The sequence below is a fragment of the Pinus tabuliformis genome, chromosome 7 (genome assembly GCF_031772625.1).
Source record: "Pinus tabuliformis cultivar Carrire ecotype Pingquan chromosome 7, CPIR1, whole genome shotgun sequence".
Classification (NCBI taxonomy): Eukaryota; Viridiplantae; Streptophyta; class Pinopsida; order Pinales; family Pinaceae; genus Pinus; species Pinus tabuliformis.
Window position 1 is genome coordinate 842,237,390 of NC_142293.1, and position 24,668 is coordinate 842,262,057.

Here is a 24,668-nt window from a genome sequence, read left to right on the forward strand (position 1 = left end):
GATTTGTCCCACTTAGTTGTTGGCTAGTGAAGGCCAAGGGTCGACCTTCCTGCATTAAGACAACCCCAATACCCATACCTGAAGCATCACATTCAATCACAAAGGATTTGGTGAAGTCGGGTAGTGCCAATACGGGAGTGGAACAGATGGCATGTTTGAGAGCTATAAATTCCTGTTGCGCTTCATCATTCCAGAGGAATGAATTTTTCTTGAGAAGGTGAGTGAGGGGTCTAGCAATGCAACCATAATTGCGGAAAAATTTGTGATAGTAGCCGGTGAGACCCAAAAATCCTCTCAAACTCTTTAAGGTCTTTGGTTGAGGCCAATCCTACGTTGCCTATATCTTTTTGGGATCCACCTTGACACCTTCACGCCCCACAATGTGGCCCAAATACTCAACTTCTTCCATGCCAAAAGAGCACTTGGACAATTTGAAAAATAATTTATTCTTCTGGAGCAGTTGCAAGAGTAGATCTACATGCTGAAGAAGTTTTTCCCAGGTGAGGCTATAGATGAGGATGTCGTCAAAGAAAACAAGGACAATTTTTTTGAGATATGGTTTGAGTAGGTGATTCATGAGGCTCTTAAAAGTGGATGGGGCATTACAGAGACCAAATGGCATGACCAGGAATTAATAATGGCCTTCATGAGTTCGGAAAGTAGTCTTTGGAATGTCTACTTCTTTCATGCGAATTTGGTGATAGCCTGAGTGAAGGTCGAGCTTAGTAAAGAATTGAGCCCCATTTAGTTCATCCAGCAAATCATCGACAACCGGGATGGGAAATTTATCTTTGACCGTCAGCTTATTAAGGGCCCTGAAGTCTGGACAGATACACCATTCCCCATCTTTCTTGAGAACCATGACCAACGACGATGAATAAGGACTAATGCTAGGCCGAATGACACCGGCTTCCAAGAGTTCCTTGATGATTTTTTCAGTTTCATTCTTTTGGGCGAAAGGATATCTATATGGGCGCACATTTGGTGGTTGTGCCCCTGGGACCAAAGCAATGCTATGATCGTGTTCCCCTCTCGAGGGTGGAAGCTCATGAGGCTTGTCAAAGACCTGCAGATGGTTGTTTAAGACCTGTTGCATCTCAGGATGAATATGAAGAGAAGTGGGTTCGAAGGCCTGGATGGCATTAAATTGGGCTATAACTCCATGGTGGCCCTTTTTTAACAATTTTTCCATCCTATGCGAGCTGATGATAGAAGGAGCACCAACCTGGAGTCTGCGGAGGGTATGCGTGTGGTCATTCTGCTTAAAGCTCATATATAACTCCTGGAAATCCATTGTGATTGGGCTGAGTGTGCGGAGCCATTCAACACCCAAGACAATGTCACACCCACCCATGTTGATGGCAAACATGTGAGTCTTTAGGTGATAAGCCCCCACTTGAAGTTTGACATTTTCACAGCGGCCTTCACATTTCATTGTCCCCCCATCAGCAATATGGACCTGGAAATTAGAGACTGCTCTGACAAAACAATGCACTGCTTCGGCGACTCTTTTATGGATAAAGTTATGTGTACTGCCACTATCAATCAAGACTACTACAAGGGGATGCTTAACAAAACCTCTGATTTTGAGAGTTTGGTGAGAAGAAATTCCTGCTAAAGCATGAAGCGAGATAACTGGTTCTTCAGGTGTAGCTGGGAGCTCATTGTCCGGCTGGTTGTCCTCATCTTCCTCCTCTAGTCCCTCAAATGGTGGGGCTTCCTCAGATGAACTATGATTAGTAGCATCAATTTGAAAGAATTTGGGTTCCTTGCATTTATGTCCCGGGGAGTATTTCTGATCACAGTAGTAACACAATCCTTGCTTTCTTCTTTCTGCCATTTCCGTTGGTGACACCTTTTAAACCTTAAGTGTTTGGGTAGTGCTCGGAGCCTGGGTGGGGTGTCCCTTGGCTATGAAATTTGGATGAGTCGACTGGGCCACTAACTCACATTCTACTTCCCGAGCTATCTTGCAAGCTGCCAGCCATGAGACTGGCTGGTGCATTCAAACGTGGGCTTGTATGGCATCTTTGAGACCACTGATAAAACATTCCAAGTAGAATTCATCTGCTAGACCTCCTGTGCGGAAGGCTAATGCTTCAAAGGCTTTAATATATTCTTGCACTGTGCCTGTCTATCGGAGCTTAGTAAGACAACCCAAAAAGTTAGATTCATGGTCAAAGCGATCAAAAAGGGCTTTTGAGAATATCTGCCAAGTCATTGGCCTTGCATAACAGCGATGATGCCACTACCACCATTGCCATCTTTCTTGGTCCAAGTACAAGCTTCCCACACTTAGCTTAGTCGCATCATCTTTGATGTGATTCAATGTGAAATATTACTCCATTTGTGCTAGCCATATGGCCGGATGAGAGCCATCAAATTTATACATTTCCAGCTTGGGTGGTTGAGTCCGGGACTGTTGGTGGTTTCCATAGAAGTGAATAGAATGGCTAGACTCACCCTCAAGGTTTTCATTAAAATCATATGCCTCCAGTTGTTCCCCTGACTTGTCCTTGGTGGTTGTGTCATATAAGGACTGGATCTGCTTCGTTAATGCCTTCAGCTTTTGTTCAGGGTGTCTATCTTCTCATTGGCCATAGCTTGAGCTCTGGTTTGTACCATGCACAGATCCGGTACACTTGTCGTTACTGTGAAAAAAATTTAGGACCACCCGAAATTTTGACGCTGACAAGTGAATGGTACCATCTTGCTCAGCTCGTTGACCTGATACTTATGGGCTAAGTCTCCTATAAGTGTCCCAGGAGCGTCTTAGACTCTATATATATATATTTTTACTCCGAAAGGAGTTTTACTCCTCACTTAGGAATACTACAGTAGCCGATTCCCAAAAAAGTTAATTTCGCCCAATTTCCTGCGAGAATCACGCCTAGGTATAGGAGCCACACAAAGAGCAGGATCTGTTGGCGAAACCCTCAACTGTAGAGCATGAGTAGGAATGTGGCAGTGATTGAACCCTTGCTGCTAGATTTGAATGACAGATCTGATTGTTGTGATTGCTACAAAACCTAACCTGCTAGATCTGAATGGCGGATCTGATAGATCTGAATGGCAGATTTGATAGATCTAAATGGTGGATCTAATATATCTGAATGACGGATCTGATTTTTGTGGCTACGACTGAACCCAACTTGCTAGATCTGATCTGGCAATGATGATGCGTGATCTAGAGAGAGACAAGGGAACAATGGTCTCAAGGAGTGTCAGGTGCTACAGATCGCAATATACATAAGAGTCCAACAGTAGTACTCGACCCAATCTTTCAGGGCACTAACCAAGGAGGATCAACTGTACCCTTAGCCGTACTACCTGACTACCCTATCGTACGTGTGAGTAATCTCCCTGAGTGCTGTTCTTAGTGTATTGTAGCAGCAAGATGACTGACGGTTTATCTATGCTGAGGTTTCAAGAGAGCATAGGGGGCTTCCAATATAACCAGAGGGTACTTAGAAGACAGTCCGTGCGCGGTTCTGTCTAATGTGCTACTACTCAAAGGGGTACCCATAGGGGTTACAAGGGAGTCCAACAAGCGTGACCACCTCTTGTATTTCCTGCGTGCATGCCTCCCCAAATCCGCAGGTTTATGCGCTCAATGACAGATCCCGTGGTTTAAAGACGTCGGAACATGTCTCTAGCCAAAAAGAATTCTGCTAAACATGGAGATCCCACCGGCCGTGGAAAGTGCTATGATACCACTTGTTATGTTCTTGACCCGCGAGAAGATACCAAAATACCTAATATGCGAAGAAATATACCGAGAACACAGAACAATAAGAAACAACAACATGTATTTTATTATTCAGAAAGGAAAGCAATGTTCACTTGCCTCTTCGAGGGGGCAACCTCCAATAGAGCTAGGCTCAATTACAAAATAAGACACAACGCTCCTCAAGGGGTCTCTATTCTTTATATAGGATTCATACATGCAATACCATGGGTCAGTACCATGGTTCTTATTAATACCATCTATCTAATACCATACCCATTTGCAACTAACTGTGGCTTCTTCAAATGCAGGTCAACCACTTACAATTATTAATATGGGCTTTATTGACTCTTTAACTAACTATAACTATGACTCGACCCTATTACATAAATAAGGGGGTTAGGGTTGGACCCTAACATATCATCCACATAGATGGATAGACTAAAGTGGTGAACAAGAGTCTTAGGAATTTGCTAAGAAGCTTGAGTGGTGAAAATCCCAACGAATGAGATATGGTTTTGGCAGAGGAAGAATTTGCATACAATTATTTAGTGAACAAATCAAGTAGTAAGAGTTCATTTCATATTCTTTATGGGCAGTCACCAAGAGGTGTTGTGGACCTGATACAGTTCCCAGATTTGGAGGAAAGGAAGAAAGTTGATGCAAGTGATTTTGCAGACAACATTCAACTGATACACAAATAGGTGAAGAAGATAATATAGCAAAGTAATAACAAGTACAAGGAGAAGGAAAATTTGAAAAGAAGACCAAATGTTTTTGCAGAAGGAGAATTGGTGATGGCGCATATGTAGAAAGGGAGATTTCCGAGGGTACCTACAACAAGTTGAAATATAAGAAAATAGGCCCATGCAAAATTCTTCGGAAAACTTATCAAAATGCCTACAAGGTAGAGTTTCCGCAAGAATTGGATATATCTATGATATTCAATGTGGCTGATCTATATGAGTTATGTGAAGAAGAAAGTAGTAAAGAGATAGGTACACCTGCTGAGTGGAATAAACAATTACCACTCAAACATGTTGAAGAAATGGAAGAAATTTTAACCACAATGGTTAGAAAGAAGACTCATCGCAGGGAGTATCTGGAGTATTTGGTCAAATAGAAAAATAGAGGATCTAAAATGTGTCATGGGTGATTAAACAAGAGCTAGCACACCTATGAGGAACTTCAATTTATGGAGAAAATACCACATGAGATGGTAGTTCATAGTTTTTGACCAAGGATGTCTAATGCAAGAGCATCGTTGGCCTCAGATAATCCTCGTCAACAAAAAAAAAACATGTTTATGTTCGAGTTCGTAATAAGTGCTGTTACTTCGATGTATTATGTTAGTGGCTAATACACCAAACTAGTAGTTGCTGCTACTCTTGTAGCTACATTTTATTGAAGCGACGAATAGTTTTGAGTTGCTAACAATCCTAGGATCGTGTTGATACTCTTGCTGCATGGAGTTGCTAACAAAACCAAACTGATAGTTGTTTAGTTGCGCTACTATAGGACAATCATTACTAGACGTGCTATGAGAATGGGACGTATGTTATAAATCTTGGTTTATTTGCATACCAAGATAAATCAAATTGGTTTAACACTGGAATGTGAAGAGGGTGACGACATGGGAAGTGATTTTTTTTAGTTGGAATGTGAAGAGGTCAACATTGTGAGGATAAATATGGGAACAAGGAAGAAAAGGAATTTTTTCTACTTTTGGGCTTTTTGCTTCTGCCTCTTAGGGATTTTCTATTTTGGCTACTGCTTGATTGGATAAACCTTCACCTATTGCACGATTGAGAATGAGTGCTTTGACTATTGCTTGGTATTCCTGTGCTACCGTGTGAGAATTGAAAACACTATGAGGATGTTGTTCTGTAATCTAAGTTCTTGTCAGTAACAACACATTATGAACGAATAAATGCATTTGAATTCTATTATGATTTCTTGTGGGCAAGTTTAAAATTTCTCTCTATTTTTGCTTTGTGATTTAGTTATTAAACTAGTTTAATACATTAGTCAAAACCTAACAGTTGTGGTTGTGTGCTTTGTAACAACAATTTTGGTTATGTAGTTTGCTGTGAGGGATACAAAGACTTAGATTGTGTCAATAGTCCATCTTGATATTATCATGAGGAACTTCAATTACCACTTCTACAAATCATCCACCACTTCATTGCCCTAGCCAACATTCATTAAAATCCTTAATGTTAACATTTCACATATTAATTTGGAACCTAATTATTTAAAAGTACCTCACCTCATAATTTTGATTCAAAGTAACCTCATGCGAACCACTTTAGAGACCAAAAAATTTCCCATGTCTCACAGTGTATCTTCTAACCCCTCTTAGCACAAACCTTCACAAACATAATCTTGCAAAGGAGCTAGTTAATATCTACTTACCTTTGAGTTCCATCATACTCCCCTTCTTATTTCTTCTCTTCCCACTATGGTAGGATCCATTATTCTTCTCAAGCCCCACCACAACATGTTTATATGTACGACCCTTTATTCTATATAATATGACACTAACTTTGATCATAAGAAGCCTTATGCTTCTCACTCTCACTTCTTAACACATTCTAATGAGGGATGACTCATTGCTATTGATTAAGTTTTTCTCCACCAATGGATGTTATTACACATGTGCTTCCACCTTTATTCTATATAATATGACACTAACTTTGATCATAAGAAGCCTTATGCTTCTCACTCTCACTTCTTAACACATTCTAATGAGGGATGACTCATTGCTGTTGATTAAGTTTTTCTCCACCAATGGATGTTATTACACATGTGCTTCCACCTATTCCTGAATAGATAACTGCTCTCAACAATGAAACACCTCTCAACTTACACTACCAATTTTGATAACATGACCAACATATAGATGGATTCACTCCTAATGTTATAATCAATTCAAGTTAGCTTGCATCTCTAATATCAAAGATAAAAACCTCAATAGGAATGAATACCACCATTTTAATAGAGACTCATAAAATAGTCATAAAATCCCATTGACAAGTCAAGGAAAATCACAAATTGGTTAAAAAAAATTCAAGATATTGCATCATGACTTGAAAGAAAATATAGATGAGTTAGTATAAATGGCAAAATAATGCTCTAAAGTTATGACTCGGGATCAATGCCTTAGTGTACATATTATCTTTTTGAAAACTCGAGTAGCAACCTTAGAGATGATAAATAGGCCCTATTTATATGACTTCAAGAAACTAAATTCTTAATTTAGATCACTAAGGTTGTACATATTCCAAAGTTTTAGCTCCAAATCATTAATTTCCCTATTCAATCAACACCTATCCAAATAGATCTTAATGGAATTAGAAAGAGAGAATATTTGTGAATAAGGCATGTTATGTAAGATATATGTTTTCACAATCATCATTTTTAAATGTCATCTCAAACATTCTTTAGTTTTTGTAAGCTATAGATGTTGCCACAATACATGCTTGATCAACTTGAATTGTGAAGAAATGAATCAAGTAGAGTTGTGGCTTTTAATCTACAAGTCCTAATTCAAATTTTAATAGTATTTAGTTTAACTTCAACTCTTTAATACTTAGCTTGTCACTAGTCCAAATCACTAATGATCCCTACACTCGATATAAATAATAATAAGCCTGTTTTACTCCATGATATTGAAAACATTTAAGAATAAACAACTTGATAAGTTAGGCTCTCAAGTAGGAACCCTTGTGTGCACATACTGTGTTGATATATGGAATACCAAGTAGCACAGTTCAAATATTACATAGTTATATACATCTTGAATGTTGTGATGTAAAGTATTATCTATAACTTTGTACTTATTCTTAGTATTAGATGTGTTTAAACTTCCTTACAACCAAACACATGTTCATGTGCATCTATTATACAAGTTACAATGATTCCATATCTATGTAGATTTATTAGTGTTTGTCACTCAGATGTAATACTATTTACCATCTTAATATGATTGACAAATACAAAAGGCATTATGCAATACATTTTTCTGATATATCAAAAAGAGATTCAATTAATAATTGCATCCTTGAAATATCTATAATATATGATAAAACACAAAATAACTTGCTGAGAATTTTTCTTCATTTAAGAAAAGAGCTCAAATCATAAACTTGCCTTAACTTTTATATTACATAAAAAAAAACGATTAAATATCTCTGGACTCTATATATTAAAATTCATCTTAAAAGTTAGGTTGATTTTAAATCCTACAATACATTTTCACAAAAGAACAAATAACCATTGTCAATAGAACTATCAATATGCCTCTTTCACAATCATAAACTTGTCTTAACTCTTATATTATAAAAATAAAAACAATTAAATATGTCTGGACTCTACATATTAAAATTTATCTTAAATCCATTGCACATTTTCACCTAAGACTTTTTAGCTTGTCTCCTTCCTTACCACGGGCACAACAACCTTTGCGAGGTTTAATCGTGAGTGGCCTTGCTAAGGAGGCCCACTCTCAACAAGTTTTACTAATAAGACTTGAGAAACAATTAATAATATTAATAATACTTAATTAATTAATTTTAAAATATAATTAATTATTAATAAATTAGATTTAAGTAAAAATAATAATAAATAATAATTAAACTAATAACTATAGTAGTCTAATTCCTTTTCTCCCATTCTTTTAACCACGTCTAATTTTCAGAATTTCACTTAAAACATTCCAAGATTTCAATATTTTTCTATTCCATTTCAATGTTTTTCTTTTAATAATTTTTTAATATAGATCAACTTTATTACTCATTATCAAGTATTCTATTTAACCTTGTTCTGCATTCTTGTTCTCACACAGAATAAGAATGATAAGTAAAACATCAAAACATCACTTTCAATGTCCGTACTAACCAGTAAAATCACCAAACATCAACTATAATAAGTATTTCAATAATAATACACAGTTTCTAATTGATAACCTAACACCAAAAAAATGCTACTTATCATATTTATCATAAAGATGTTACTTATTTTAGATTAATGAATAACAATTTTAATAATAAATCAACTCCTATTTAAAAATAGTAATCTGTAATTACTATCCTCGTTACTAATTAATTATTAAATTGAAAAAAAATCTAAATAAAATAATCATTAATTTTTAAATTTAATATTCAAGACAATGTGGCCAACCTATTTGATGAAAAAGAATCCAGTCTTCGGAACTTTTTCAATGTAATCAGAGCAAGTTTGAAACGCATTCCATCGTGTCAATCATCATTCATAAGAATACATCGTGGATGTGGTCAAGGAGAGATTTCTTTCGATGTTTTTGCAGTCTCCTAACGTTGTCCTCATCTCTCGAATCCCAACACTCAAGGGGTCTTTTTCTAGGATTAAACGATCTTTTTTCACTGTGATGATCAGCAACTTCTTTTTTCAACAAATCCATAAGAATCTGCATGCTATTTTCACGATTCATTGAGCTTTGTATCGATTCCTGCATGTGCATCAACAGTTACAGAAATAGAAGATTCATAGCAAACTAATCATGAAATTTTAGTAAACCACAATAATATAATGTAATGTCAGAAGTGAGCTCTGTATAGTCCTGAGATATTTACCTCAATTTGTTGAAGAGTGCTGATTTTAGAAAGATATGCTGCTGGATAACCAGGTTGAACTAAAAGTTGTTGTAAGGCCGGTTTTGAAAACTGGAAGTCCACTTACTGGTTAAATTACTGAACATGGTAGGATAAACAGAACCACAAACTAGACTCTGCTTAAAATGGTAATGGATTTACATAATGATGTGAAAGAGCTTCCTCTGCAGTGCAACGACGATCAGGGTTGAACTGAAGCATTCGAGAGAGCAGGTCTAATGCCTCATAATCCACTTCACCTAAGGTGTTTTCCAAGCTTCCAACCTAAGATTAAAATGATCTCAATAATGAATATGGAATGTTGACAATGCTGCAGAAATTCCATTCAGATAGAAGATGAATAATTTGAATTCACACTGATAGTACCTTTCCAGTTAGGTTCTTTAAGTAGTTTCGCCATTTTGGATTTGGTACACAAGTATCGATATCATTCCAACATGGTGTTCCAATTATACTGAATATATCACATATCTGTAACGAAATGCATAGCATTAATGAACTGTTTTTCTGTTTCTCAGTTCAGTTATGAATATATGAATATGTTTATAATACATTGAAACTGATTAAGCACCGTTTGAAGTCGCTCCAATTCAGAATCAGGTAATTTCTCCTGAGCTTGAAGATATTTATCCATGGTGTGCCTGGAATGAATGTCAAAGTATCAAAACCTCTTATAGTAAAATAAATCAAAACAAATCTTTAGATTTTTTGAATATGGATAAAATTACATTTTTGTTTTCAAATCTGGAATATAATGGATTTATATTAATGGATAAATAAGTAAAATACGTTTAACTTTATATGAAAATTTAAATATCTCCTGAATCTGTGAATAAATTAAATATAAACAACAAAAACACTCAAATTTATAAAAATTGAGTAGTTTATATAACTTAGTTAAATATTAGTGAAAATGAAAAAATACTAAATGATAAATAAAACCTTAATGAAGTTGTTAACAAATTCTAAATGAGATCAAAACTGTCAAATGGAAAAAATGATAATTTATGTGTATAAAACTTTTGATTACATAAGATGTTGCAGAGTAATTGTTTAGAAGTTTCCCTTACTTTTGATGGAAGATATGCTTTATTTGAAGTTTTCCAGGAGAAGACAACTTCAACAATTTCTGTTTAGGAAATAAACGTTAGCTGAAGTAAATAATTAGTATAGGAAATTGGTACAGTTCAAGAAGTCTTACCCAAAAAATGCAGCCTGCTCCCCATCTGCGCAAGGAATAATTGATTAGATAAGCTTATATTGAGTTTACCCAAATAGTAATAGTTATCCTACACCAAGTGGAATCTTCATATCTGTGTAAATGGTGAATGGATGCTGTAACGGTAAAGATCTTACATGTCTATTGCTGAACCGTAGTTTCCAGGTGACATGATAAGTTCTGGAGGATGATAAGTAGGTGTCATAACCTACATACATTCAGTACTGCTGTTTTGAGTGTAAAGAATCATTATAGCTATTATGTAATTGCAGAGGTTATGATGCCCAGAACTTACAGATATTGAATAACATCTTTGAATGTTCACATCGCTGGTTACCTGCATATAGGGTTGAGTATTGTTAGGTTTTTTGGTGTTTGTACGTGCATGGTTTAAATTAATATACTAGTTTCCAGAATATTTCAGAAATATCAGATAGAAGTGAAACAAACAGTTAACTCTTTTTTTAATTAGATTTTTGAAATATTCTAAATCTGCCATGAATCTAAGGATGTGACCTAAACAGTTAACTTGGCTTTTTTCAATAATTTTTTTGAAGTATTCCAAAAGCTAAGGATGTGAATGTGAAGTAAACAATTAACTTTGGCTTTTTTTAATCAGATTTTTGAAATATTCCAAATACTATCCTGGAAATAAGGATGAGCGGATGTACACCCAAAAAGTCGGAGGCAATTTATAAGAGGCGTTCAAAAAGCATTATTTCAAACCATCTATGTTGGAATTTGGCGAAACATTACTGGTTGAGTTTGGTTTATTCTGGGAAATTTTAAGTTGGTTTCTTATTCTGGGAAATTTTAAATTCTTATGTAGATTTAAAATGTTAAAACCTCAAGATCAGGATTTTTCTAGGGAGGAAATGTGTATATGATGATTATCATGCACTAAATTAATGATTTGCTTCGTTTATTCCGGGAAATTTCAAATTTTTATTTCAATTTAAAATGTCAAAATCTCAAGATCAGAGTATTTTAGGGAGAAAACTGTGTATAGGATTATTATGCATTAAATTAATGATTAGCTTAATGTTTTTCACTTTATCTATAGAATAAAATGATATTAAAAAATTATCAAAATCACACTCCTTTTATTTATTATCAAATTTCAGTCTGAAATATTTGCCAAAAAATAAATTTGAGTTCCTGCAATAAATCAAAGGATACCCCAATAGCGAAGTGCTCTGGGCAGGAAAAAATGTGTCCCTCCCTATATACATCTGTAACACTAAAATTAAACTAAGCAAACAAACAAATATTACCTTTTACTGGGCGCAAACGATTGAGGTCACAAAAGTTAACAAATAAACAGATATTACCTCTTGGACTGGGCGCGAAAGATTGAAGTCACAAATCTTGACAGTCAAGGGTGACATTACCAATACATTTCCAGCTTTTATATCCCTGTAGGACGACATGAAACCCTATACAGTTTTTTTCAAAAATAACAGTTGGAAATGCGCTTACATGTGAAGTCCTTTGAGAACTTTAGTGGTCATGAGTACCTGTGCCAGACATTGCAGAAATGCATGTATTTAAGCCCCTCCAGTATCTGCCGCATGAGATGCTTGACATCATCAGGATATAGTGGACCTTGCAAATCCAGAATAGAACCTCTGCCAATTCATATCAAACCACATATATGTTCCATCTTGCATAATCCAGACAGATTTAGAGATGGGTGTGTGGGTGGGCAAGTGGTGAAAATTAGATATTATAATATTGTACCTATCAGCAAATTGTGACACAATGTACAGGTCAGTTTTATCATTTTTGTCTTCAGGGCTATTCAGAAAAACGTCCATCACTGCATAAAGAAAAGAGGGGAGAAGGATATTATTCAGAAAATTGAGGTTGATCTCAGATAAGCGTAACAGTATAAGGTGATTCTGTATTTCTCATAAGAATCATTTTCTAATCACAATCTGATTTTTCTTCTTTTCTTTTTTATAAATACAAGGCCAAAGCCATTTTTAAAATAAAAATAAGGTTAAAAAAAGAAACCAGGTTTTTAAAAAAGCACTAAAAAATGGTAATCAGAGGGTTTTTTGTTTTTATCAGCTAAGTTGAGTAAGGTTGGGCTAGTTTTAATGGTGAATGAAATAATTATCTGTTAATTTATTGGATAATATAATTAGGATTGTGTAAGACTTTGTCCATTCTGGATGTTGGGATGATATCATTAGGATTGTATAAGACTTTGTACAGTCTGTATGTTTTTTAGACAATTTTCATCTTTACAAGAATAGGTAGCTCTCACTTTAACTTTTCCCTCTAAGATTTTTATCAATAAATTAATTGCAATTCAAATCAACACAAATGTTAGGGTGTTTCAGGTAAAATTGACTTGATCTGGTTACCAGTGGTTTGGGGCTGTAGGTTTATGGGCACCCATAATTTTGCCTTCACAAATGTTAAAGTAATTCAAGTAAAATTGACTCATCTGGTTACCAATAGTTTCTAGCACCAGGTTTATGGGCATCCATAATTCTGACCATAATATTTATCTTTAATATAACCTATTTAAAAATTTAAAAACTTCAGGTTAATTAATCCCATTCCTATTCAGAACACAACAAAAATATCTTTAAACAACATCCCAAAATCATCAACACAATTCTCTTATCCAAAAAAACAACTTATAAAACAGAATTCTCTTATTCCATCCCTAGAAACTTATAAAACAGCTTTAAATAGTGCTAGATAGCCACTCCCTATGCAAACATCCTAAACATAATATATATAAAACAGAAATTCTACATTTATCCTTAGGTTTTAGGGGAATTAATGAGGGCGCACAGGAGAGTATGTTCGGGTGAGATAGTCGACGCATAATGCAAACTTCCCGAAGAACGTTCTTCAAGACGGACTCGGATTGCATCGCATCTTTCACCATCTGTCCATTTCAAACATCAAAGACTTTAACGATTCAAATTCCTAACAATGTCATTATTTATCTCAAATTGTCTGTAAAAACTGAAGTACCTTAACAGCAACAAACTCCCCGGTTGCTTTGTCTTGGGCTTTACAGACTTGGCCATATGCTCCACCTCCCAGAAATTCGAGTATCTTGTATCTGCTTCCAACTGCCCCAAAAAAAAAAAATCAAAATCAATACACTTACTGGTATTTAGAAAGATTCAAGGTCTTTTCTCACACTGAACCAGAGGATGGTGGAAAGCTGTAATCAGTTCTTAAACAAATAAATAATGTTATGTATATATATATACCTTTCCACAACCTGCCATCGACTTCATAAAGGCCATTCTTAGCATCCAGCTCTGTAATTTTGGATAGACCTGCACCCTTAAAAAGGGCAGTTGCCATGGCTATTCCCATGGCAGAAAAATCGAACAAGATGCTACAGGTGAGATTTTGAGATTATAGTTCAATTCAATGGCCCAGCGATCAGAAAATGATAGTTTGTATGAGAATCATATGAACGGAATGAGAGGCACGGGCAGACGTTGCGTCTTTTAGTTCGGGTTTTAAAGACGTAATTTATGACTGGGTCGATTTGCTCTACCTGTAATTAGTAAATTGGAATTTCTTAGTTTTTTAAAGCGTTGAATTGATATATGCATTTTTTCCAAGTGTTGAATATATATATATATTTAAAGATGTATTTTAAAGGATAAGAAATTATAATTTTGTTTAAAATTATAATTATAATTATATATATATATATAAAAAAAGGATAAGAAATTATAATTTTGTTTAAAATTATAATTATAATTATATATATATATATATATATTAAATTATATATATATATATATATATATAAAATTATTATGTATTTTAAAGGATAAAAAATTATAATTTTGTTTAAAATTATATATATATATATATATATTAAATTATTGATTTTTAAAATTAATTTCTTTTAATTTTATTTTATTATATAAAATTGTTATTTATTTTTTTCCAAAACATAATTTTAATTTTTTTAGAAGTCATTTACAATTTCATTCTATTTCTGTATTTTCTTTGTAAACATGTTGCAAAGATACCAATTTAAGAAGTGGACTATGATCTTATTTAATATTAAATAATGAATATATCAAATAGTTTCTCATTTTATTTTTTCTTCATTTATTTAATTATAATTGAAACTTTTTAATAAAAATTTCAGATTTTTAAGATATCTCATTTCATTTTATTTCTTAGTTTTTTGATTCATGATCCGGATTATTCACAGTTTTCAGTTCATTCTGCCAACGTTTCAAATCCCAAAGGGGGTCCATCATCGGGACAAATAAGGGGTTCATTCTTATTCTGGGGTTTGAAATGTTGGCAGAATGAACTGAAAACTGTGGATAATCCGGATCATGAATCAAAAAACTTCCACAGAAGCCTAAAATCTAACATATTTCTTAGTTTATTTACTTATGAGTAAAGAGTTTTAATTTTTTATTATATTTATTTCATTTATTTATTAGAAACTTTAAAACTTTTTTATATTCCTATAAAAAAGTTTTATGTATAAATATATAGAGTTTTATTTTTAAGATAAAGAAATTATTTTGATTACACAATTTGTTTGTTGCTTAAATCACTTCACTCTTGTTGCTCAAATCATTCCACCTTTGGTCTATCTAAGAATTATTTTTGTAAAGAGAATCTCTCACATCTAACTAGTTCCAACAACTTCTTAGAAATTAGGAATAAACTTTTTTAAATAGAAATATATTTTTCTACCAATAATCATAACAATCCTAATAAGATCTCACACATGACAAGTAGGAGTTACAGACTCTAATACCCCCTCTTAACAAGAGCTTGTCTTAGCCTTGATGAGCTATACCTCACTAATATGTTATTTTGCAACCCATGATCTACTATGAAATGAAGCACCTTCTAATTAACAAAGTATATTTGTGTTCCAACATGACATTTACAAACACACTACAAATATTACCGAAATGTTGATGTCCATATAAAGAAAGAACCATCCACTAGAATGCATGGGTAACTAGTTGTTGCAACTGTAAATTTACAAGGATGTCCCTTCATGTACATTGTTCATTCATATCTTCATACATGTACTCGTACCTTTAGATCTCCCTTTATCACCATCATCATTATCTTGGGTTTTCTAAGTGTACCACTAACCATGCTCTCAGTTCTTTTGGCTTACCCTCAACCATGCTCTCGATGTTCCAACATTAGACTCCCAAGGAATTAAAAAATTCTACAAGAATCTTTGTCCATATGTTCCCTATTCCATATCTTTCACAAACTTGCATTTCTTCATCTTATACTCACATAGTTTTTACTTACCATCACCAACACATCAAGTGGTTTTGAATGACCACAAACCATCACACCAAGTGGTTTCTAGTTGAGCACAAACTTTCCTCTATCATGTGGTTTCTAGCTTACCACAAACCTACACTATAATGTGGTTTTTAAATTAGAAGGAACTACATAGGGTACCTCTCATCAATATTACATCATCATTAACCCATGCATATACAATTACTAATTTCACACATGGAGATACCAAGGTATACTCAAAACATTCTCTAGGACCAATACATCAACTCAAAAATTACAACACAGACTTGCATACAAACATAATGTGTGACTCACATTATTATATGGTCTTGAGTCTATTCCACAACACATAAACTTTTAACTTTGATTTAAAAACTTTTAAACTTGATTGTCCATCATCATTTGTTCTTCATTGTTGCCATCTTCATTGTTGTCACAAGTACTATCATGCACTATTCTTTTTTGCTACTTACTAGATCACGATTATGACAAACTTTTTGCTTCTCCCAACTAACAACTCATCATTGATCTCTCTATAAAATAAATTCTATCTACGGAGAAACATGGGTGCCATTTGTTGTACTCACAAATTATCTAGGAATCTTTTTCACCTACATGGTTCATCAACATGTTAAATTCTCTTTAACTTGGTTCCAACCTTCTCACTTCTAAGATTATTCTATCTCACATTCCCTCCTTTAATCAAAGGTTCAACTTCTCCAATTCCACATTAAGTTTAGATATGAGTCCACTTTTTACCCTCGTACCTATCCAAGTGGTTGATTCCACAAATTGATGTCACATACACTCTATATATAAGAATAATGTAGGAATTTACAGGGTAAGTTCCTCAGAAAGAACACCAAAAGGACACCGCTCACAACCAGATCACAGATCAATACACCAGTATTTTTGACGTGGTTAAAACCCTCAAAGAGGGAAATAGTCCACGGCCTGCGCCAACGTGGCTACTACAGGCAATTTATTAATCAAAGAATGAAAATTTACATAAGCTTCTCTCATGCACGGATTACCCGAACAATGACCCTCCATGCGCTTTAAATAGAACTCATGGACCAATCGGGTGTCAAGCCACGGATCAAGTGTCGGTAATACCGAGGAGAGAATGAACCGTCAGATCACTACACATCGTGACCGTCGGATTGTAAGTTACAAAATGTACAACGGTAAAGAAACACACTTTACCTAACTCTATACCTAACTCTACACTATACCAAGTTGAACTTAACTATATCCTATGTGTCGGAATATCCTAACATCCCCCCTTAAGAACAACTTGGGATAGGATTGAAGGATTTACAAATATGACACAATAGGAGAAGGAAGGAGGCACTAGAGCCTATCCCCCCTTAGTGACAACTTCCTGAACTCCAAGCATATATCGAAGTTTAGTGAACTTCGCCTTTGTGAGAGCCTTTGTGAAGATGTCTGCAACCTGATCATCTGTTGGACAATATTGCACTTCAAGAACATGGTCATGAATGAGCTTTCTGATGAAGTGCATCTGTAGTTCAATGTGTTTTCTGCGCTGATGCTGGACTGAATCTTTGCATAGCTAAATGACACTTTGATTATCACACCAAAGTGTGGTTGGATGCTGCTGCTCAAAGCCAAACTCTGATAGGATCTGACGAAGCCACAAGGCTTCCTTACTAGCTTCCACGGCACCACGATACTCTGCTTCTGCTGACGAAAGAGAAATGGCAGCCTGTTTCTTACAAGCCCATGTAATAGGTCCTGAACCAAGAGTGAAGACATAACCGGCAGTAGACTTCCGATCATCAGGGTCACCAGCCCAATCAGAATCAGTTAAACCAACTAATAGAGGAGCTGCTTTGGCACTATAATGAATCCCAAACTGTACTGTATCTCGAACATAACGAAGTATTCTTTTAGCTGCTTTCCAATGACTTTCACGGGGGTTTTGCATAAAACGAGCAACAAGGCCAACAGCAAAGGAAAGGTCAGGACGAGTATGGGTTAAATACAAGAGTTTTCCTACAAGTTGACGGTATAAGGTAGCATCAACTTCAGGAGAAGTACAAGAGACTGAAAGTTTGACTCCAGACTGAAAGGGAGAAGGGGCTGACTTACAGTCTTCCATGTGAAAATGACGAAGAATATCACAAGCATACTTGGACTGGGAAAGGAAAATACCGTCCTTGGATTGCAAGACTTGAAGACCGAGAAAATAGTGTAAGTGTCCTAAGTCTGTCATTTCAAATTTCTTTTTAAGGCTGGACTTCACATGGTTTATAAGGTTGGGATCACTACCAGTAAGAATAAGATCATCAACATAAAGAACAAGGATGATAAGAGAGTTGCCCACTTTCTTGGTGTAGACAGTATTATCAGAATAACACCTAGAAAAGCCAGATTCTAAAAGAAAGCTATCCATTTTGGCATACCAAGCCCGAGGAGCTTGCTTGAGGCCATAAAGGGATTTCTTAAGTCGACAAACAAGGCTGGAGTCTGTTTGTATGAAGCCAATGGGTTGTTCCATATAGATTTCTTCCTGCAAGTCCCCATGCAAGAAGGCAGATTTAACATCCATCTGATGGACTTCCCATTTTAAAGAGGCAGCAAGGGAAAGAACAAGGCGGATAGAGTTCATTTTGGCAACAGGGGAGAAGGTTTCAGTGTAGTCAATGCCTTCAACCTGTGAAAATCCCTTAGCAACAAGACGAGCTTTATGTTTATCAACTTTCCCATCTGGTCCATACTTGGTTCTGTAAACCCATTTACATCTAACAAGTCTGCGTCCCTTTGGTAAAGGAACAAGATCCCATGTATTATTTGCCAACAATGAATGATATTCTTCATTCATAGCTGCTTCCCAATGTGGATGGCCTGAAGCTTCTGCAAAAGTGTCAGGATCATGATTTACTGGAGCTTGAGCCAGTAAAGAAGAGGCTCTTTCAAACTGAGAACGTGTACGTCGCTGATCTGTAGGATCACCGGCAAGATCACCTGCTGCATCCCGAGTAGCACAGACCCATCTTGGAAGTTGAGGAGTCTGAGAAGGTGGGGGAGGATTATCATCCTCACTTTCATCATCTGAAGAAGAAATGTTTTCAAAAGTAGAAGAGATAGGAAGAGGTGGCACATCCGCCGGATTAGGCTCGCAGGCCGATTTATTTTCATCAAATTTTACATCTCTTCTAATGATAACATTTTTGGACTTAAATGGAATACGTCTATAACCTTTTCATCTTCAGAATATCCAACAAAAGTACATTTCTCACTCTTAGGTTCTAAAGCTTTATGCTTTTCATCTGGAATATGGGCCCATGCTTCACTTCCAAAAACACGAAAGTGACTTACATCTGGTTTAATGGAACTCCAAGCTTCTTCTGGAGTGATATTCTCTAGAACCTTAGTAGGAGTGCGATTGATTATATAATTTGCACAATTAATTGCTTCGGCCCAAAAACTAAGATTGAGTCCTTTAGATTGCAGCATACAATTAGCCATTTCCTTTAAGGTGCGATTTTTCCTTTCAGCTACACCATTTTGTTGTGGAGTGTATGGAACAGTATGTTGCATTTGAATTCCATTTTTGGTGCAAAAGTTGATGAATGTGTTTTTAACATATTCTCCACCATTATCAGTTCTTAGCTTAAGAATTTGATGTCCAGATTGTTTTTCAACAAAGGCTTTGAAGGCCAAAAAAGTGTTAAATACTTCGCTCTTGAGTTTTAAGAAGTATACCCAAGTGCGTCTGGAGAAATCATCAATGAAAGTTAAGAAATACTTGCAGCCAGAGAATGAAGCAACAGGAAGTGGACCACATAAATCACTGTGCACAAGCTGTAAAGGGGCTGAGGCGTGCCAAGAGGCACGTTTGTCAAAACTGTCCCGATGATGTTTTCCGAGTACACATCCGGAACAAACACCATCTCTGCAAGATACCATAGGAAGACCTGTCACCATATTTTCTTTACATAGATGCTGAAGGGAGCGATAGTTTAAGTGACCAAATCGCTCATGCCAAAGTTTGCTCACTTCATCATTATGAGCAACAAATACTGAGGGAAGATTTGATGACCCAAAGTTGTGAAACTTATACAACCTTGTGGAATCATCAGCAAGACCAGTAGCTAGAATCTGTTTAGGATCTTTTAGATCCTTGATTACAACATCATGAGGTGAAAATTCAACAATTTTACCTTCACCTGAATGAGTTATCTGATATACAGATAGAAGGTTGCAGGATAAGGTTGGAACACATAGTACATCATTAAACTGACCATTGTCTAGATGAACAGTTCCAGTCCCTACAACATTAAGAGATCTATCATCACCAACATATATATTTTTGGTGTTACAATCATTTAAAGAAGAAAACATGGCTTGGTTTTTAGCCATGTGATAAGAGGCTCCAGAATCAATGAGCCACTCATGAGAATGAGAGGAAGAAGATACATTTAATGCATAACCAGACTGAGATGATTGACAACGACATGCAGAATGTGCCATTCCGGAAGTTGAAGTTGAAGTAGGCTCCACATGGATGTTATGTTTCTTCATTGCGGCTTCCAAGGCTTCCATCTTCTTAAAGCATTTAGATTCTAAGTGGCCATCTCGATTACAAAAGTTACAATGTCTATCAGTCTTCTTCCATTTGTTTTTATTGGTCTTATCATTTTTAGGCTGAGTTGGTTTAGGACCATTCTTTTGAGGATATGACTTCTTAGGATTCTTTGAATTTGGTTGCTGCTGGGCGGCTAACGCTTTCGTGGAAGAGTTTCCAAGATTAAGAAGACCAAGGTGTAAGAGTTTTTCTTGTTCTCTTATTAAGGAATCATAAAAGGAGTCAAAGGAAGTGGCCTTGTAGTCTTTTCCTTGACAAATGAAAGCTTCCCTTGTAGAATGGAAAGTGGAAACAAATACAGAGTAGGCTGGTCCCAACTTAGTAAGGATGGAATAAATAAGGTTACCATCTTCTTTCTTAACCTTAACACCTTCCAAGAGATATCTAAGGGTCTTGAATTTGGACAAGAAATCTTCAATGCAAGAAAAATTATTAGGATCCAAAGTAAGCAACTCATTTTCAAGTTGATGGGCTCTAATTTCATTTTTAATCCCAAAAACTTTAGCGATTTTTTCCAATGCTTCATGAGGAGTCTCAAGTTCTGCAATATGGAATCTAAGATCAGGAGAAATAGACATCCCTATCAAACCACATGCTTGATCTTGTCTATTTTCCCATTTTGCAGCCTTGTCTTCATCTTTTGGTTTCTTCTCTTGGTCTGTGGCTATTCTGTAGAGACCTTTACTTCTAAGTAAATCTTCCATGTAGGCTATCCATTGGAAGTAGTTAGTGCTGTCAAGAATGACTTGGCATGGACTTTCCATTTTTTTTAAAAAAACTGAAGCTGAAGATGCTGAAAGTAAGTGTTCCAATGGATAGATCTCGAAAAATTAGGCTGTTTTAAAAAAAACGGCTCTGAAAAAGGCTTCCGGATGAAGAAGTTATGGCTTTTTGAAAAAACATTTGTTGAAGTTGCCGGCAAAGTGCGCGAATGTGCGGGAATGAAAAAAAATCCACCCCCACAAAATGGGACTTGAACCCAAGACCTCTACTCTCTTAAAATAGCTTTGAACTAATTGATCTATACAAAAAATTTGAGAGAGAGAGAGAGAGAGAGGGGGGGGGGCCTCGGTTTGCGTGCTTGCCTTGAGAAAGCTCTTTTTCCCTACAAAACACAAAACACAAAACCCAACACGAATATGCAAAGAAAAAACGAACCTTGCGGCTCAAAGTTAGCTTTAGCAAAAAAAAATAGATATTTTTAAAAAAAATCTCAAAGTTAGCTTTAGCCAAAAAACTAAATATTTTTCTCAATGTTTTTGATTTTCCGAGATCACACTAAGGTGCAGGGAAAAGAGCATACGCATGAGAAAAATCCTTCATTTCTGTTTCTGATTTGCCCAGATCGCACAGAGTCGCAGGGCAAAGAGCATACGCAGAAATGAAAGGTATAGATCTGGTTAAAAAAAAAGGTAAATAAACCGAAACCGAAATAAGCAGAGAGAAAATAACAGTAAACTGCACAAACACTGTATACCTCCCGATCTGAAAAATGACGCAGCTAGGGCTACCGGAAACCTTTTCGCGTGAAACGAAAGGGGTTCCTCACTGGAACAGATGCTCCGAACGCAACAGAGCAGTCCTCTCGGCCCGAAAGCAGTCAGAAACAACAGATCTAGGAAACGACATCCGCATGCAGTTCTACCGGCTTCAGATTTGGATCACCAACGGACGCAGCCCTCAAATAGCTCTGATACCATGTAGGAATTTACAGGGTAAGTTCCTCAGAAAGAACACCAAAAGGACACTGCTCACAACCAGATCACAGATCAATACACCAGTATTTTTGACGTGGTTAAAACCCTCAAAGAGGGAAACAGTCCACGGCCTGCGCCAACGTGGCTACTACAGGTAATTTATTAATCAAAGAATGAAAATTTACATAAGCTTCTCTCATGCACGGATTACCCGAACAATGACCCTCCATGCGCTTTAAATAGAACTCATGGACCAATCGGGTGTCAAGCCACGGATCAAGTGTCGGTAATACCGAGGAGAGAATGAACCGTCGGATCACTACACATCGTGACCGTCGGATTGTAAGTTACAAAATGTACAACGGTAAAGAAACACACTTTACCTAACTCTATACCTAACTCTACACTAGACCAAGTTGAACTTAACTATATCCTATGTGTCGGAATATCCTAACAAATAATACACCCTACATACTTACATCACTATCACATTAATCTATGTAAGTCATACTCTAACAATACCAAAATAAAAGTCATTGCTAAAACTATTATCTTTCCAAAATTATATTACTCTCTTGGATTTAACTTTAAATTATATGAAATGATGCTTATTTCATAATATTATTCTCTTCAAACCACTTCATTATTAATATGCCAAAATTATCAATATTCGTTAAGACATTTTGTATAATAATCTTCCCTTTTTTATTTTGTTTTAAATATTAACATTAAAAAAATATAATTATCATAACAATTAAAGGCATTCCTCATTAAACCCTATTTCGTGCTAAATCCAACATCAATCCATTTTAAATACATATCTAACATGAGTCGAGAGGGATCCAATTTCTTCATGTGCAATTTTTTTTTATGAGCCAACATTATTTAATGTTTTGTGTAGTTCTTATTATTATTATTATTTATTTATTTATTTATTTTTTTCCTGTGGACGTGAGCAAAATTTAACTTTGATGACGAACGAACAATGTTACACATCATACTGAATGAGCTTCTCAACTCAATTAATCTCAAAGCGTTATACTTAGTCATGTTCAAATTTTTACACCTAATTTTCAAACCTTCTTCAGCTATGGACCCTTTCCATACATCTCTTCTTCCAACAATACCCTATGCCTCCTTTTACATATCTACTATAACCATTCTCAACAAAGACATCAAGGAGATGGGATTTTTCTTTCTCAAAACTCTTTTTATCTGAGATCCTTAGGGCCCGAGGAACAAGGGTATTGAGAACACCCATCTTCTGAGCCGGGAAATGGTGGGAACTGGCATGAAGATACTGCTCCGTATGGGTTTTCTTTCAAAAAACTTAATGGAAGAGGGAACCATCACTATTCTTAGAAATAAGAATATCAAGGAAAGGGAGGCAACCATCAACTTCCTGCTCCTTAGTGAACTTAATGGCCAAGGATTGATTGTTGAGATGGTCGAAGAAGAGATCTAATTCCTCTTGGCTGTGAGACCAGATGACATTGGTGTCATCCACATACCTTTTCCAAAGCTTGGGCAGGAGTCGGGATGAGTTTAGAGCCTTGGACTCAAAATCTTCCATAAAAAGATTAGCAACGACAGGGGATAGGGGTGAGCCCATGGCAACCCCACAAGTTTGCTCAAAGAACTCTCCCTCAAAACTAAAAAAGGTGGAAGTGAGGCAGATCTTAACTAACCGAGCGGTGTCAGGATCTGTTAGGTGGTTGATAACCTCCATGGCCTCATTAATAGGGATGCAAGTGAACATGGAAACTACATCAAAACTAACAAGAATGTTCCTAGGGTCAAGCTTAATGTCCTTGAGTTCATCAATAAAGGAAGCAGAGTCTTTTATGAAGGACTCCGTATGACCAACTAAGGGCTTAAGCCTTAACGCAAGGAACTTAGCAAGAAGGTAGGTAGGACCTCCAATGGTGTTGACAATAGGCCTTAAGGGAGCTCCTTCCTTCTGAATTTTGGGGAGACCATAGATCCTAAGAGTGATAGGGTTGCTCTCAATGAGTTTATGGTGTAGGGAACTCACTGAGCTAATGGATTTAATGGCAAGAGCCACATTCCTAGCAACCTCTTTTAATGGGTTTTTGGGAAGCTTTTTATAGCTCTCACTATTGTGAAGATGATCCAACATCTTTTTGCGGTAATCAACCTTGTTAAGAATGACGGTAGCTCCACCCTTGTCTACCTTTAGAACAATGATATCTTTGTTCTTGTTTAAGGATCTGAGGGCTACTGATTCCTCCTTGCTAAGGTTTCTCATAGGGGGCCTAGCCTTTCTCAAGACAACCACACAATCTTGCCTAATAGTATCCTTGATCCTATCAGGTAAACCTCTGATCCCAAACTCTATGTCACAAATGATATCATCTACAGGGATTTTCTTAGGGGCTAAGGCAAAATTTAATCCTTTACCCAAAAATTTAAAAACTGAAGGGGGAAGGGAGAAACTAAAAAGATT

At 36.0% G+C, this 24,668-nt stretch overlaps 2 protein-coding genes across 2 annotated transcripts; both read right to left on the reverse strand.

Annotated features, from left to right (window-relative positions):
* Window positions 1-8,824: 8,824 nt before the first annotated feature.
* LOC149250248 (uncharacterized) lies at window positions 8,825-10,083 on the reverse strand. The gene is made up of 5 exons (XM_089456411.1): window positions 9,950-10,083; window positions 9,745-9,849; window positions 9,520-9,642; window positions 9,340-9,429; window positions 8,825-9,215 (listed from the first exon to the last, which is right to left on the reverse strand). Exons 1-5 carry the CDS (start codon window positions 10,010-10,012, stop codon window positions 8,997-8,999), a joined length of 600 nt encoding a protein of 199 aa, XP_089312537.1. The 5' UTR covers window positions 10,013-10,083; the 3' UTR covers window positions 8,825-8,996.
* A 614-nt stretch (window positions 10,084-10,697) lies between these two features.
* On the reverse strand, window positions 10,698-14,154 carry LOC149250249 (uncharacterized). The gene is made up of 7 exons (XM_089456412.1): window positions 13,840-14,154; window positions 13,595-13,695; window positions 13,409-13,505; window positions 12,338-12,416; window positions 12,115-12,225; window positions 10,893-12,013; window positions 10,698-10,805 (listed from the first exon to the last, which is right to left on the reverse strand). Exons 1-6 carry the CDS (start codon window positions 13,946-13,948, stop codon window positions 11,875-11,877), a joined length of 636 nt encoding a protein of 211 aa, XP_089312538.1. The 5' UTR covers window positions 13,949-14,154; the 3' UTR covers window positions 10,698-10,805; window positions 10,893-11,874.
* Between the last annotated feature and the right edge of the window lie 10,514 nt (window positions 14,155-24,668).